At 55.6% G+C, this 15,826-nt stretch overlaps 6 protein-coding genes across 6 annotated transcripts; 3 read left to right on the forward strand and 3 right to left on the reverse strand.

Annotated features, from left to right (window-relative positions):
- Nucleotides 1-2,180: 2,180 nt before the first annotated feature.
- N656DRAFT_767753 (uncharacterized protein) lies at nt 2,181-3,746 on the forward strand (the record flags this gene model as incomplete). Its single annotated transcript, XM_064813576.1, has 3 exons — nt 2,181-2,240; nt 2,456-2,563; nt 2,640-3,746. 3 exons carry the CDS (start codon nt 2,181-2,183, stop codon nt 3,744-3,746), a joined length of 1,275 nt encoding a protein of 424 aa, XP_064670983.1.
- Nucleotides 3,747-5,270: 1,524 nt separating this feature from the next.
- Nucleotides 5,271-6,333, forward strand: N656DRAFT_707352 (uncharacterized protein; the record flags this gene model as incomplete). Its single annotated transcript, XM_064811426.1, has 2 exons — nt 5,271-5,495; nt 5,557-6,333. The coding sequence occupies 2 exons, from the start codon at nt 5,271-5,273 to the stop codon at nt 6,331-6,333; spliced, it is 1,002 nt and encodes a 333-aa protein (XP_064670984.1).
- Nucleotides 6,334-6,653: 320 nt separating this feature from the next.
- On the forward strand, nt 6,654-7,358 carry N656DRAFT_681558 (uncharacterized protein; the record flags this gene model as incomplete). The annotated part of the gene is made up of 3 exons (XM_064810562.1): nt 6,654-6,736; nt 6,937-7,184; nt 7,285-7,358. Coding segments are annotated over 3 exons (405 nt in total), but the record flags the coding sequence as incomplete, so codon positions are not given.
- A 1,429-nt stretch (nt 7,359-8,787) lies between these two features.
- On the reverse strand, nt 8,788-9,915 carry N656DRAFT_797290 (uncharacterized protein; the record flags this gene model as incomplete). Its single annotated transcript, XM_064817614.1, has 1 exon — nt 8,788-9,915. The coding sequence occupies one exon, from the start codon at nt 9,913-9,915 to the stop codon at nt 8,788-8,790; it is 1,128 nt and encodes a 375-aa protein (XP_064670986.1).
- A 145-nt stretch (nt 9,916-10,060) lies between these two features.
- N656DRAFT_797291 (uncharacterized protein) lies at nt 10,061-13,295 on the reverse strand (the record flags this gene model as incomplete). The annotated part of the gene is made up of 2 exons (XM_064817615.1): nt 10,061-12,974; nt 13,033-13,295. 2 exons carry the CDS (start codon nt 13,293-13,295, stop codon nt 10,061-10,063), a joined length of 3,177 nt encoding a protein of 1,058 aa, XP_064670987.1.
- A 330-nt stretch (nt 13,296-13,625) lies between these two features.
- On the reverse strand, nt 13,626-15,224 carry N656DRAFT_844339 (GTP cyclohydrolase II). Its single transcript, XM_064819135.1, has 2 exons — nt 13,817-15,224; nt 13,626-13,756 (listed from the first exon to the last, which is right to left on the reverse strand). Exons 1-2 carry the CDS (start codon nt 14,942-14,944, stop codon nt 13,709-13,711), a joined length of 1,176 nt encoding a protein of 391 aa, XP_064670988.1. The 5' UTR covers nt 14,945-15,224; the 3' UTR covers nt 13,626-13,708.
- Nucleotides 15,225-15,826: the final 602 nt, after the last annotated feature.

Consider the following 15,826-nt stretch of genomic DNA (forward strand, 5'->3'; position numbering starts at 1 on the left):
CTGCATTTTCTCAACGAGCCAAGGACTCGGTCTGGAATAGGGCCCTGGGGACAGACCGGTGTGGAAGTTATGGTGCCCTGGACCGGATAGATATCGATCAAGGTACCAATCACCACGGCATGAATACCTTAGCCAGTCGGTTGACAAAAAACAAGCTGTCTACTAGTATCGCTCCAGGCTGCCTCAAGATCCTCTTCCCGAAGATTCTTCTGCATATCCGATGTGGCGGTAGCCATTGCGCGCCCTAGCAGGGTTTGGACCGTTCCACGTACTTGTACCTTCTGGCCCTGGACAAGGTCTGAGAGCCTTGAGCTAGAGGCTTGCTACTTACCTTACCTGCCTACCTTACTTCAAACCAAGCCAGTTGCCAGTGACAGCCATACACCACCTGCCTGCAAGCGCAGTTCCACTCCCCAGCTGGCACAAGCCGTGCTGGGCGCGTGTCCTTCCGCCCAATGCTGAAGTTGATCAAATCCGGCTGGCCAACCGAGACGTAAGGTACCCATACTGTACGCAGGACTGCAGGTCTCCGGGATTGGGATGGGGGGAGGTGGGTGGGTGGACTGGACCCGTGCTCTCTTTAGTACCCAGCCTAGGGAAGCACGCAGGGTTGACAGAAACCCCCCCTTCCCATAAGCTTGTATCGTAGATCTCCGCTGTCAAGAGATGTGGGACTGGACGCTAGCGCAAGGTGAGGCGGTACTCCCTCCCGGTCAGTCCTCTTGGTAACACCAAGCCCATGCCTTTCATTCAAGGTTGCCTTCCTGGCCGAGTTCAAGTTACATGTTGGCAGCGGGGGCCTTGAGCCGGTGGCAGATCGCAGATGAAGAGGTCCACCATGCAATTGCTGCCTCCTTCCTCAACATGTAAGGTAGGTAGGTAGAGACTTCTGATATGAGTATATGCCACTTTCTGCAGCTAGTAGTACTGGGCAGTTGGACTCGCACAGCTGCAAACAGAGACTCCATGGCCAGGCCGGGCCGCAGCAAGCAGGAGAGTGATACCGCGCAGGTATAACACCGCAACACTTGCTTAGCTTATCTCTCTCCATGTCCTTCTCGACCTTTTCTCACCTGATTGCAAGGCATTGTGTCTAAGCAGCCGTATCGTCCTTGTACTTCTAGTTTAAACATAATACTCGCGCACGTCAACCTTGCCCCTTATAATTCTCAGCTTCGGTGAACGACCTCAGTTGCGATTGCGAAACATTGGTTTGGTGGAAAGGTCGAAACCCTGAGGAGTCCTCTGTGCCCCGGATCACCACTTATGAAAGCCGGTGGAGGCTCCAGGCAGCTGGCATACACGGCGTGAAGTTGTGGACAACTGGACCGCGGGATCCGGGATATCTCCAGTCTTTACACAGGTGTGCCATCCCATCTGAATACCCGTTTTCATCTAGCTCTTGGTTCGTTCATCACAGTGACGTGATCTGTGTCAGAGGCTTGACTTAGGTATGCTTACTTGTGTGCCGGTGTAGACTGGAGCCGACGAATTTGTCCGATACGAGTTGAGGTGTCGCTCTTGCGCTAGTCCTAGGGGCGCCAGGGCTGTCGTGTTTGTTTGTATCGGTTGCTCATGTGCGTCCATGCCAGGGGCCTTGAGCAACACCGAGGCTGTCATCTCACATAGGTCCTTTAGATCCTCAGCAGAATCGGAGGGCCGGACAATCCGACGCAATCACCATCAGTATTGTGTCGAGCTAGATCGCGTCAACGGCATCTAGGTATACGGAGCTCGCGTAGGCGTCTCCTTTCTCGCCTGCTGAATCTCCCTAATACCAGTCAGTCAGTACTTCATACGTCGTGCTCGAATTCATTACCACCGCTGGAAACGGTCAGTTTACGAAACCCGGCCGCCGGTCGCTCGAGACACGCTCCGGATAACAACAGCCCAAGGAACGCGATACACGAGCTCCAGTCCGGCATTCGAAGCAGGACGGCTGGTTTCCCCTTTGGGCGGCTAGGTCGAGAAAAACCCTCCCGCTCAACAGTCATTCCCAAGATTAGGGCACAACCGACAACCCCTGAAAGGCCAACAACAGCCTGGGCGGCGAGACCATGGTGTCCCAGGCTTGTTATAGCACCAGCGACGGACGACGATACAGCCGGCCATACCCATTGTACTTTCCGCCATCAGACAGACGCTTCCAACTGCCCTCGCACGATTCACGGACGCTCACCATGACAGATCACCAGCTGGACTCGGATTCGACGCCTCAAAGAAAGCGGATTGCTGTGGCAGTAAGGCGCCCGCCAAGCACCCCCATTGTTTACATCCAGACGCTTTTTGTTTGTGTTCTTTTCCGAGGCGCTTGGGACATTCTTCCCAGCGTGCTTTGGCTTGTTGTGTTCGATTGGGCAACATTTTGCAGGCAGTCTCTACTGCTTGCAGATAACCCCCTGCGCGTTGCCCCTGATACAAACTGTTGAGGTACTTACTATTTCTGTTTCTCCAGTGTGGCCGCTGTCGCAAACGCAAGATCCGATGCAGTGGCGACACTGGCCAAGGTCAGCCATGCTCCAACTGTAAGAACGCGGGCGTGGAGCCCTGCCAGTTCCTACGAGTATGTTCAACTGTTCCTGATTAGCCCCTGTCACCCGACCCCCTGGATGTTCTTGTGTTGACGTCAATATCAACAGGTGCTTTCGAGGGAAGCGCCGATGCGCAACGACCCCGGGAATTTCACCTACAGTGTGTCAGACGCCAGGCTCTACGCAAACCGGACGCCAGTGGGAAGCAGCATCCATTACGGACAGGACGTCCCAACTCTCGGATCCAGCGACGTTTTCGCCTCGTACCGCGGTGGGTCAACATACTCTTACACACCGGCCAGCAAGCCCTACTACCCTGGCATGCCAGCGTACGGTGCACCCTACGGCGACGAACTCGACTTCCCCCTCGGCGTCCCACCGCAGCCGGTTCTGGGCCAGGAGCCAGTCGGCATCCTACCCGGCCACTGGGGTTCAGGGGCCCGGGCGAAACAACCGTCCTTCAGCAGCATGTACATGGACACGGACGGTCCATACAGCGGGTACAGCAGCACTAGCCTGGTGGCACGGCCTACCCACCCGGCCGGCGCTGACGCTGCCAACTTCTCGTTCTCGGGTGTTGCGGCTTCCTTGCCGTTACCGAGCACATCGGCTTCTTCTTCAGACAGGCTCCTGCCGAACCCGGCGGGACGGCCCTCGACGCTGATCTACCCCCCACCCATCAAATCCACGACATCGGCGGCATCCACCCCCACAGCAAGCACACTGGCCGACGTGGCGACGGCAGCGGGCTATGCTGGCGGGTTCGAACCCACGGGCCTCCCATACCCCCCTTCCACTACCAGCAGCCTGTCGGGCCACCACTCGCCATCATCTCGTACAACCTCGGACGGGTACTCGAGTGCCGACGCCATTTTCGGCGAACCCCAAGACCGCAGTAGCCTCCAGAGCCAGGCCCCGCCGGCGGCTTTCGATCTGGCCAGTTACACGTCGTCCCAGTCCCAAACGTCCCGCCGCGGTCACGAAGGCGGTTCATACGGTGCGGGACCGGGTGGTGATCATCACCCCTCGCAGAACATGGCTGCTGCTGCCGCGGGTTACCTCAGCGACCCCTCTACCAGCAACTCCCATACGCATCGTCACGCCGGTCATTCGCACTCCCACAGACATGTCGGCACGCCCGACCGCACCAGCAGCGGCACCACCGTTACCGGACACGCCGAGGACCCGCAATCGGCTGTGGCAGGAAGCCATTGACCACGTGCGCTCGGCTCTGTGGTGGGAACTGCCAGTGCTAAGATCGACAATGAATGTGCTACCGAGGGAGTCGCCTGCTTTCAACTTGGAAATCCATAATCACTGAATCAGGCATGGCTCGTGAACAGCCGGCTCTCGCAGGGGCTTTCTCAAATCTCATTCGCCAGCAGCCAGCTTCCAGAAGGTGTGTCTGCCCTGGGATCTGGGCCAGCCATTTGGCCCGACTTTTCAGTCCCCATCTCCGGCCCGGTAGCCCTGAGTGCGTTAGTACCTTGCTGCCGTCCGAGCTACTGTTGATCCTGATGATGCAGACGCGAGGTAACACAGCACCAACGGGACCTCTGTGGGAAGCTAGCAACAGTGGGCGGGCCGAAGGGCGATGCCAGGTGTGATGCTGGACTCGGCAGCGACCAGTGGGCCATATGGCAGCCGGCTGCGGGGACGGTTTGACTAGCAGCGGAGCTCACCTGAGGCTGGCTCCGGTAGCCATTTATTTTGCTTGACCGCTTATACTCTTTTCCTTTCGTCTGTCTAGATCCAGTGTTAATTAGTCATGTGTGCGTGCATTATGCAGGATGGGAAAAATTATCGTGGGGTTTCCCACTCCGACAGTTCGGCGGTGCAGTCTGGTCTGGTCCGTATTCATCATGAATGTTAATACTTACGAGTAACCTACATGTATCGAGTAGTATGTATGGATTGCTCAAGCTGGACACCGCATGGCATCGTTCCTCGTGTTCCTCGCGCCAAGACAACGCACGCATGCGTGGTGCAACAAGCTGTACTTTGTGGTGTCCTCATTGGTAAGGATTCGAACTTCGCTGTCTCCCGGGTGGTGGAAGACTCCTCTGTGCTCTGCTTTGGAGGCCGTTGGCTGGGATATCAATGCGGTTGCCTCGCAAATTCCTGGGTTAGGTTGTTTCGTGGCCCATTGGCCGACGGATGGTGAAGAGGGAAGAGGGAAGAGGGAAGAGAGCGAGAGAGAGAGAAGAGGGGGGGGGGTTATAGTAACGCGCTTTGCTCTTGTTAGCGTTGAGGGAAGGTTCCATCCACTTGTTGTCCTGGGACTTGGAAGCGACGATCAGGCAGTCGTAGGGAACTCTGGGATCGGGGACATGTGACGCAGTGACAAGAAGACACGAACCACTGTGCCATGCGCACCTCCCAACACTGCAACAGGGTGTCAGATTTGCAAGGTCCCCAAACCTGCAAGTCTGGTGGTCCATATGTCGCACTCACCGCAGTACGCAGGCCTCACTAGCCTGCTGGGACAAGACAGCGTGCGTAAAAAGGTGCCATCTTGCATTCTTGGTAAGATAAGGTACGGTAGTGACCCTCGCAAGATGATGGAGGAGAGAACGGTCACCGGCAATTGATGTCTTCGAGGCCACTCTCCGCCTTTCCGATCTGCCGGACCAAAAAGGCGGTGTGAGTTAGGTCATCCTGGCTTTCTCGCCTCGCTCCAGCTCGGTGAATGGAGCACGCGCTGCTTGTCCAACCACCCCCGTGCCACCCCTAGTGACAATGGCAGACCCAAGGGTTTCTCGCTTCTGCCGGCAATGTCTACAGTTGGAGCCTGCGCCAGAGTTCCCGAGTGGCGAGCTGCTCCGCGACGAAGAAGTGCAGGAAGCACTCTATGAGCGCTTGTTCGCGGCTAAGGAGACCACCTTGCCACAGAGATACCAACTGAGAATCCTGAAAGAGTTGGTTGCTCGGATCGAGTCTTCAATAGTGGACTGGGACAAGCATGTAAGTACTAGGCAGCTTGCGGCTCTCCCAACGTTCCAGACGGCTCATCCCGACCGTGCAGGGCATCTCGAACAACCTGATGTCTGCCATGTCAAGGCTGCTTTCGCTATCGTTACCGCCTGAGACGGCAGCTGCGCAAGAGAGGTATTCTGTGACCTACTACCTGTCTCCTCTTGAGACAGAGCCAGCCGCGTCTGACCCGCACATTACCCTTCTGGAATCCCGATTTCTCATTTCGGCCTCAGGCACCACAGGGCTGCGGACATGGGAAGCAGCGTTGCATCTAGGACAATACCTCTGCTCTAACCCATCCCTCGTCAAGGGCAAGCGCGTCCTAGAACTTGGTTCTGGAACGGGTTATCTGGCAGTACTTTGCGCCAAGTACCTCGGGTCGGAGCATGTCATTGCGTCGGATGGCTCGGACGAAGTTGTGAGGATGCTGCCAGATAGCTGCATCCTCAATGGTCTTGAAGGAACCGAAAGGGTCTCAGTCATGGAGCTGAATTGGGGCCAGGACTTAGGCGGCAGCGATGGAGAAGTATCTCAAGGGCTGGCCGATCTAGACACGGTTCTCGGAGCCGACATCACGTATGATGCGAGTGCTATTCCGCCTCTTGTTGCGACGCTGTCGGAGCTAGCGCGTCTTTCGCCGGGGATCTCGATACTGATTGCTGCGACTGAGAGAAACAGGACGACCTTTGAGAGTTTCTTGGACGCATGCAGGCAACGAGGATTTGCCGTGAGTTACGAGGATTTTGCAGTACCGTCAAAAGCTATGCAGAACGGGCCGTTTTACAATGACGCGAGCCCTATACATATATGCAAATTGAGTGTTTGACAGGCAGCTTCTGATGAACCGCTCAACGCAATCTGCAAGTTGGGCTTCTCAACAAATGAAGTCAAAGCCAACGTTGTGCGGGGGCCCTTATGGCGGGTTGGCCCGTGCACTTATCGATTGCTCGGGTTGCGCCTCAGAATTGAGGCCAAAACTCACATTAGGGCTCGCGCCCAATTAAGCGATTCGGGACCGGAATTTTCTGATCTCCACCCTGGAGCCGCGCCTGCAAAAAACACCAAAGGGAAAATCCCACTCTGAAACCTCCCGGAATCGAGGATCGAGTAAGTTATCGCAACATCGACCGCCATCAACCCGCCAAGATGGCCGACTCCGACTCTCCGGTCACGCTGCGCACGCGCAAGTTCATCCGCAACCCTCTGCTCGGTCGCAAGCAGATGGTCGTGTGAGTTTCCAAGTCCCCTGTTCTGCCGCCCCATCCTGCCCATGTCAAACTGTGCGACTGTGGTGGCCCGACTATATCACCACGAAGGCAGCAGTTTCGCAAGCCCGGATTTGCTCCCCCTTCGGATGCCCTCACGGATTAGAGCCGTCGAAATCTCGTTGAAGACAGTTTCACTAATTCTGCGCTCATTTCGCGTTCAGTGATATCCTCCACCCGAACCGCGCCAACATTTCCAAGGATGAGCTCCGCGACAAGCTCGCCGGCATGTACAAGGCCCAGAAGGACCAGGTCAGCGTGTTTGGCCTCCGGACACAATTCGGTGGCGGCAAGACCACCGGTTTCGCCCTGATCTACGATTCCCCCGAGGCGATGAAGAAGTTCGAGCCCCACTACAGATTGGTCCGCGTTGGACTTGCCACCAAGGTCGAGAGGGCGAGCAGACAACAGCGTACGTGTTTCCCCAATGGGCGCATATGGCGATGCACGGCAATGGAGATGCGGAATTCTGGAATGGCAGACGCTGACATTCCGCTTTTCCCCCAACACAGGCAAGCAGCGCAAGAACAGGCAGAAGACCCTGCGGGGTACGGCGAAGGTCAAGGGTGCGAAGCCCAAGAAGGAGAAATAAACGGCTGGCTTTTCTTTTGGCGTCGTCTGCTACTCGGGGTCTCTTGGTGGGATGGACGATGGCTGTGGCTTTGTGCATTATCCCTGGACTGCTGGCTGCATGCGGCACATCTGACGCCGTGACCATGCAACTGGAATTATTTATGACGGAGGCGTGACGGTCGGGATTTCGATGATTGCAGAACCATAGCATCAAATACACGGCGTCGTCGGTTACTGGCAAAAGCAAGTTTCGGCTCGCTCATGGAGGACGGGACAGGATGGGGTTCGCTCGCATCAGCGCAGGCACGAGCCGAGGGTCGGTTTGCCGAAAGTTCGTGGTCCATGAATGCCAACTACAGGTCCCAACTATCTGGTTTCCCACCACAGGCTCTCTCCTCCGCGCAATTTGTCGTGCTGCCGGAGCGGCATGCGCGACTTTTCAGGAGTGGGAGGCACTGCAATTAATTGTCATGACTTCCTGAGTGCTCTCGCCCTTCTGTGACTTTCCGCCGTAGGGAATTCAGACTGGAATGCTCGTTGCCAACGGAGATGTTCCCATCACCTGAACCCGACCAGGAAGAAGGATCCATCGAATTGAGGGCAGGCCCGAGAATTCTCATCAATGATCCAAGACAAGCAAGGCCATGCCACCGTTAGTCCCTGACTCCTCCAGCAAACGAGTCATAACATGAATTCTACTGCGTAAGACCATCACCACCCTGGGCATACCACTATGAACGACGTTGAGCAGTCAGTCACAGAGTGACCATCGGGGCTCTCCATTCCATTAGCATCCTTAGACAGGTGACGGCCGTCGCAAGCAGCTTCATGTTGAATCACTTGCTGTCCACCTCTATCTATACTGTTTACAAGCATAGCTGTCGTCAGCAGGCAACTTTCCTCCGACTCTGGTGTCCCTCTGATAGATGTAGCACCTGCACGGGTCAACTTCAAGCTCTGTCACTAGGTCCTCAATTCTTCGGAAGGAAAGGGACTTTGCAATCCCAATGCAGATGCCGAAGGCAGGAGGCCGGAAGCGGTGTGTAAGTACAATGGTGTTGGTGGGATACCGGGCCTTGTTAGTACTAGATGTGATTATACAAATCACGTAAATCTTTGAAGAGGAACAGTGAGAAGACTTATGTACAATACTCGGAGCGGGCCAGTCCTGCGTGGTATTAAGCATAACTGAACATATGTGACACAAACCGGCACGTGGTTGATTAGCTGCTATTCAGTACATAATTACAGAAATCCCAGGCTCGAGAACTTTTTTGGCCTGATCGATCTTTGACCAGGAGAAGGCCACGCATCCTGGAAATCCTGAGAACACTCCAAGCAGAATGAAAATGCCTAGCCAGGCTGCCCAGGCATACTCAAACCGTTGTCGATAGAGCTCAGATGACCCCCCCCCCTAAGTAAGTTCCAAATAAGGAACTAAGTTACCACATGTTCAAAGTCCTCTTCTTGGCTCGCAGCAGGGAGCTCAGCACCGCACTTGTCCGCTTCTCCCCATTGCCAGTGACGGCGGGTTTCTGCGAGGAGGCAAACCTCTTGGGCGGACTTTCCTGTGCAGCATTTGGCGCTGGCACACCGCTGCCCCTACGGCGAACCCGCGACTTCCTAACCCAGCCGGAGCCACTCGGCATTCCTGGCTCCTCGTATGTCTCATCGATGCTATCTTCGGCATAGTGCTCCTCAACTTCGGGCTCTGGGCTGCTAGTCAGCAGCGACACGACTTGGGAACCCTCGGGAATTTCAAAGGCCGACTCGGTTGAACGAGTAGAATAAGATTTGTTCGGACGAGTGGGTTTAGAGACACGAGTTGCCGGGGTAGGAGATGCACGCTCGGTCTTGATGGGAGCGGAAGAGGGCGGCCTCGTATCCCGTCTCAGTGATGCCTTCTCTTTGGGCGATGGTTTCTCGATGGGCTTGTCCACCAGTTTGTGCGCCAATTTTGAGAGGCGGCGCTGAGGGCCGTCATCGCCATCTTCGGACGACTCAGATTCGTCAGACCGTCGCGTCGAGTCCTCGTCTCCAGAATCGAACGCAAATCGCCGCTTGCTCGCCTTCATGGAAGACTTGGCTGCTTGGTTGACAGGGGACTGTGAACTATTGGCTGAGGCGGTCACCCAGACCTTGGCCAGGGATGGGAAAGAGTCATCAGACGACTCCGAAGGAGACCGTTTACGTCTAGTGGGGTCTTTCTGAGGCGTCGTGCCATGATCATTGTCGCTTCCATGGCGGAAAGATGTTCCAGTGACTTTGTTCTTGCTCGCATCACTGTCTTCAGGCTTGTTAGAGAAGCGGTCGCCGAAATTGGAGCTTTGATCAAATTGCCGCCCATTGTGAGCACTGCCCGTGTCTGAAGGTGGCAAATCCAATTTCGGGTATGAGATCCCGCTCCTTTGACTCGGGTCCTCGGTGGCATCGGAAAAGCCGTTGAACGGTTCGAGAAATATCGGTTGAAAGTCAACATTAGTCGAAGCCGCAAGAGAATGCAATTCTTGAGTGTCTTGGTTCCGCGCAGGCAAGGCCGGTGATGACGGTGCAGCAGCCTCCTGCGCCATTTCTTCAAGTTGTCGCGATGGGCTGCTCAGATCAAAAGGCGACGTCTTCCTGACTGAAGGATCAATATCCTGCCGGAAGCCAGCTGAGGAGGCTGATTTCGTGCCGTCGATCCTCCGGAACCGAGATATCGCTACCGGGCAAAGGTTAAGGATCAGGGAGTTGCGGCGACACTTCCTGGCTTGCCTCCGAGATGATGCCCTGGCTAGTGGTCGCTGGAAGCTCAGTGTCAATCTCTTGGGATACAGCTTCACGTCCCACTGGCACCTCGTTGCTCAGCGTCCTAGATCCACTGTCGCTAGTATGCTGGGTGTTTTTGACGGCGTCAGGGGTTGAGTCCTTGCCAGGGGAGCCAGCTGGCTGCTCAACGCTAGGCATAGGGGCAGGTATCTGAGAAATAGGTGCGAGAATTCGTGGCTCAATCATATCCTTGATCTCAAGAGTCCGAAATCCTTCTTCAACTTCTTCCTCCTCTTCATCCATTCCAGGCAATTCAAATTTGTCGTAGATTCTGTTGCCATCCTCGTCGTACACCTTCTCATTGTGGTCGAGGTTCCAATCTCTTTTGGCGAGACGGACAGTCAATGAGCCATCATCCGGAACGGCAGCCACAATGCCCGTAAGGTTGGATACTTGTGGCTGCCAGTTGGTGGCCTTTGAAAGCACCCACTGCTTCCATGTGAGCACCATGCCGGGTTCCACTTTGCCGGGCTCTAGGGCAGGCAAAGCTGAAATATCAGCTGGGAGCGGGGGTAAATCATCCTCATCCGCAGTTTGCAGCGCCTCTTGTTTCGCATGCCTCAGGCTCTCCTGCTCTTCTTCATCGTAGTTCAAAACTGTGTCGTCATAACCAAGATCATGGTCCTGACGACCGTTCGGATCACGGGTATCAGATTGCTTTCTTCTTTTGGCGTCTTGAGTGCCCTCCTCATCAGAGAACCCTGCCTGATGGCGTTGTTTACGTTTGGGACGTCCGCCTTTATGGTAATACTGCTGCTGTGGATCCCATCGCTGAACGAAGGGGAAGGGGGGCTCGCTGAGCTCCACACCATCATGGCAACACTCAACTGCGCGGTATACGACACTGTCTCGCCAGGCCTCCCGGTTTTTTTGCGGCGCCTGCTGTGCATCTGGAACTTGGCCATCTGTTACAGACAGGTTCGGAGGAATCGGGCCCGCATCTGACTCGCCGTTGGCCTGTTCTTCGAACTGCGGTGGGAGTAACCCTTCTGTTACGCATGCATCGAGGCTCTGGAGCAGTGACGCTTTCTTCGCGGCGATAGAATCCCGAAGGTCCTGAGCCTGGCCCTGAGACAAACCACTGGGCACATCGGCTGATTGTGGGAGTGATTCCCCCCTTAGGGCAGCCTTTTGCGCTCTCAAAACTGCCCTCCTACGAGCATTTCTTTTCTGCGTGCTCAGCTTCCCTTGTCTAGGTGGCACTGGCTTTGGCGTCTCTGACGGAGTCGGGACGGGCTGGCGGCTCTCAGGCTCAATCGAGGGCTGCGGGGCGGATCTTTCACGGAGAGAGGCGGCTTTGTTTGCACTGAGCGAGCTGGCACCAGATGTGGCCGCTTTCCCGGCTGAGGGGTGGCTAGAGTTCCCTCTATTCCCTTGGGAGGAGCCCTTCTTGCCGGGAGAATCGCCAGCTTTGGCTGAGGTTCCACTGCCACTACTATCGCTGCCGTCACTGCTGTCAGTGCCGTCGGTGTCGCCACTGTCGTCACTGCCGTCACTGCTACCGCTGCCGTCACTACCGTCGGTGTCGTCACTGCTGTCGCTGAGGTCACTGCCATCGCTCTCATCGCTGCCGTCACTACTGTCGCTGCCGTCGATGCTGTCGCCGCTCTCGCTGCCGTCCTCACTGTCGCTCTCGCTGCTGCCATCGCTCTCGCTATCACTTTCCGCATCACTGGCGACAGAGGACCGGTCGCTGCTGGCGGGCTTGGCTCCGGCAGAGATCGTTGGCTTCTTCGAGGAGATGACCTCTGGACCGCTGTCGCCATCGTCGTCACTCTTGTCTTCGTTTGCTTTGGCGGGCAGCCTCGCAGCAGAAGAGGACCGACTGCTACTGTGTGTCGTGTTATGCAGCTCGCCACCCCCTTCGTTTGGATTGGACTCGGGAGTTTCGTCAAACTTGGTATGGACTGGTGGTTTCACCGGATGTCCAGACTTACGCAGCGCCTCCGCAACCTGCTTTGAAGCGGTGCCATCCAGAATTGACCCGCTAGGAAAGCCGTGCTGGTCGTAGTGTTTCACGACGGAACCATCAGTTTCCGCTCCGCTATCACTTTCACCATCATCTTGCTCGGTTACCGTCTTCTCCCCTGGAGGTGGCGCGTTGGCGGACGTGAGTACGGTCCCAAGGGTAGTAGCCGGGCTGTATTTGTAATACCGCTGCATCCACTCGTATGCCTCTTCCAGGCTATAGTTGCAGGCGATGATCGCCGTCTCGCAAGTGTCAACTGGGGCTGTAGGAAAAGCCGCTCTCAGAGCCGTAGCCTTGCTAGTGCGGATCTGGTTCGGGAGGCTAGTCGTTTCCTTGCTCGGCATTGGGCTTTGCTCGTCCGTATGTTCTTTGGAATGCGCATCCCGATACTGCTGATTGTCGGATAGAAGATCTCGAAGCTCCTCGTCAACCTCAGAGGGGTCGATCTCGTCCCCGTCAAGGTCGGCATCCCCGTCGCTATTCTCGCTATTCTCGTCTAAAAACTCGTCGTCCTCATCTTCTTCATCTCCTTCGAAACCACCGTCATCTGCATTGCTGAACCTTGTGCGACTCGTAAACCTTGTGCGACTCGGGGCTCGTCCGTCGTCTTGACCCTGCTCCCCGGCTTCGGTAAGGAGAAACTGAGGCTCCTCGTCGTCGCTTTCTTCGGTTTCGTAAGCAATTCTCCGGCGCTTCAGCGGCGGAATATTGACGGGAGGACGGTCCCTTGGCGCCTTCAGTCGCGGGCGTCCAAAAGCTACCCCGTCAATCAGGTGCTTGCCGTCCCGCGAGATCTGGTGCCGACCGCTTAGCCGGCGTTTTCGCCGGTCATCCGTGACCAGTGAACGAATGCTGTTTGCAACGAGCATTAGTAGGTTTATTGGGCTGATGCGAGTATCGGCTAACTCACAAGACTTCCTCGTCATTCTTCAAGACTGCGGAAACTTGCTGAAAATGCAGGCATTCAAATCCACGGCCATCAATGTCGCGGAGCTCAACAGCATAATCCTCAAGACCCCAGTCGCCACTTTCGAGAGGAATGATCTCGTTGACTTGTTCGAGCAGATGTGCAATCGTCGGTTCGTTGTTGAGTTTCACGGCGAAGACGACTCGGACTTCAGGAATCGCATGGCGCTGCACCACCAACCAGAGGCGGAGGATGTCGTTTCTCATGATGCAGAGTTGAACCCTGGATGGGCTGATGTTGTAGGTGAAGGCATCAATGATGCAGGAACGACCTTGAGATTTAAGGTTCCAAGATGGATTTAAGGTAGCGAGGGAACACGAGAAGTCGCGCGACGCGTGGGAACTTTTGGAGGGGCGCTGCTGCTGTAAATGCGGCTGCAGTCTTATCGATAAGGCGCTGTTTTTTGGGAAGCACCGCACCAGGAACCTAGGTACAATACTTCTTTTGGTGTTCTTCAGCCGAAATCACGTATCACGATGTCTTAAGACAAAGTTCTATCGGTTGTTTCAAAACATCCGGGGCTACTATCCAAGAGAGCCCTGCGGTCTATAATTGAGGTATCTAACAATACAAAATACAGGCTGAGTACAGCAGTGACGAGTCTCAGGTATATCCATAGTCAACGAGGTAAACTCCCCAGATCTAGCATGTGGCCCATCTTTTCGATCTGTTATCAAGGCGATGGTCAGCGTTTACTCAAATTCATGAAGATCGGTGTCAGACATACCTTTGTCTTCAAGTAACCCTCCACCTCGGGCGCTCTGAAGCCTCCTCTGCCTTTCCACGACAGTGGTATCATGGCGACGCGCTCTTTGACGATGATTTCCCTGTTCGGACCCTCGACTGCGCGGATCTTGTCCGGGTTGTTGGTCAACAGCCGGATTTCCTTCTGGCCCAGGTCAAGCAACATGGCCGTGGCCAGGCCGTAGCTGCGCGCATCAGCGGGGTGACGCAAAAGGAGATTCGCTTCAACCGTGTCGGAGCCCAGATCCTGGAGGTTGTACGCTTTAAGCTTCTCCCCCAACCCAATGCCGCGCCCCTCTTGTCTCAGATAGATGATGATGCCGCCAGCTTTGTTGCCGGGCAGAGACATGAGCCTCGCCGCCTCATCTAGCTGTTCTCCACAGTCGCAGCGCGCCGACCACACTGTTTCTCCCGTATAACACTCGCTGTGTATCCTGACAAGAGGCGCCAACTGCCCTTCTTGCTCCCCTGAAGCTGCTTGAGAACCGTCGCCGTTGTCGGGTGTCCCGGGAGCGGACAGCCCGCTGGTCGTTCTCCCGGGGTATAAGCGGCCCGTGTATGCGCCTCTCACAAGCCGGTCCATCTCGGTTTCGCCTTCTCTGACGGCATCTAAGGATTTGCTGCGGATGTTACCGCCAAACACGATGGCCAGATGTTCCTTGTTGTCCACATTATTGGTGTACAAGTGGAGGAACATTTCGGCGCCTGTCGTTGTAGGTATCCTTGCGCGCACTATGCACTCAACCTCTGGAAGCGTTTCGAGAAGCTTCGGCTGTTTAGTGCCGCAGCCGCCCGTAGGTATTGAGCTGTCGACAGGGACGCCGCGCGGTACGGACAGAACGGAAAGGCCGGCATTGTTGGGCGTTACCGTTCCGGGAGTGGAGGGAGGCGTAAACGCTGGCGAAAGGAGAGATGACGGCGGGGGTGGTCTTGTTGTTGATGGCCCATCTTCCTTCGTGGCCGAGGAAGCGGGGTTGTTGTCAGAAACAGAGAACTCGGCTCCCTCGACATCTCCATCATTGTCCCTTGTATCGTGTGCTCTCGGGCGTGGTGAATAGAAGGAAGGTAATCGAACGTCGTGTTGTGCTTGTACAGAGTTGAATGCAGGCATGACGAGAGAGGAGTGACTTGGCGAGTCGGCGCTATCGGAGGTCGAGCAAAGGGGGGACTGCAGATCGGTGCGTGTCTGGCCGGCTGGGATCCGCTTGCGACAGGATAATCAGCGATGGGCGCATTCGGTTCGAGCGTGGAGGTCTGAAAGTCGACACCTGGATCTTTGTGATATTCGCTTCACGTTCAAATGTCACTGTCGGCCGGGCCGACGGGTAGAATGATTTGTCTGCATTAGTCATGATTCCGGTTCCTGATGTGATCAAGGTGGCGGGGCGCTCCTCGGCGCTGGTTCTGGGGCGGGTGCCCCACTGCCCCGCAGAGTCGCATCCACTGCGCCTTCCCTTGTTCAAGTCGAGCGCGCGGTTTCGACTCTCGAGGAATCGTCCGGGTGGAGCGTGGCTGACTTGAGCTTTCAAAGCACCTCTCCAGGCTCGTATGTTTTGACTCCAATTTCCTAAATGCGTTTGACATGGATAGATGAGAGATCACGTCAGCTCACTTACATGAGTTATCCCTTCAATTGAGGTTCTTTCTCTGCTCAGTCTGCTGGGACACTGACGTCGACTGGGCAGCCGATATCAAAAAAAACTTTCGCACATGACGAGTGGCAGTGAACCAGTGAGGTACTATAACATTGAGCCCGCTCTGACAATTGACATGGATGGTGTCATTGAGATCAGGCTGGAAACCGGGTAGGTAGGTTGAATGTTCCATTCCAACTGTGCTCCTCATTCAAGAAATATCCCGAGTTCCTGCCTCCAGCCAGGTTGGTACTGTACTGTATCTAAGGTATCTCTCTAGGATCAGGGTGCCTTGATGCAAACAGAGTACGCCAGCAGGAACAGAGTATCGCTAGCGGGGACAGAGTATCATCAGCAGC

This window comes from Canariomyces notabilis (genome assembly GCF_033297395.1).
Source record: "Canariomyces notabilis strain CBS 508.74 unplaced genomic scaffold N656scaffold_8, whole genome shotgun sequence".
Taxonomy (NCBI): domain Eukaryota; kingdom Fungi; phylum Ascomycota; class Sordariomycetes; order Sordariales; family Chaetomiaceae; genus Canariomyces; species Canariomyces notabilis.

What these genes read in the sequence shown, in the direction of transcription:
- N656DRAFT_844339 (XM_064819135.1), bottom strand. Translation starts at nt 14,944, where the DNA reads ATGCCTGCATTCAACTCTGTACAAGCACAACACGACGTTCGATTACCT. An exon ending in AGGGTTACTTGAAGACAAAG is followed by an intron (nt 13,757 to 13,816) that starts GTATGTCTGACA and finishes CCTTGATAACAG; the next exon opens with ATCGAAAAGATGGGCCACAT.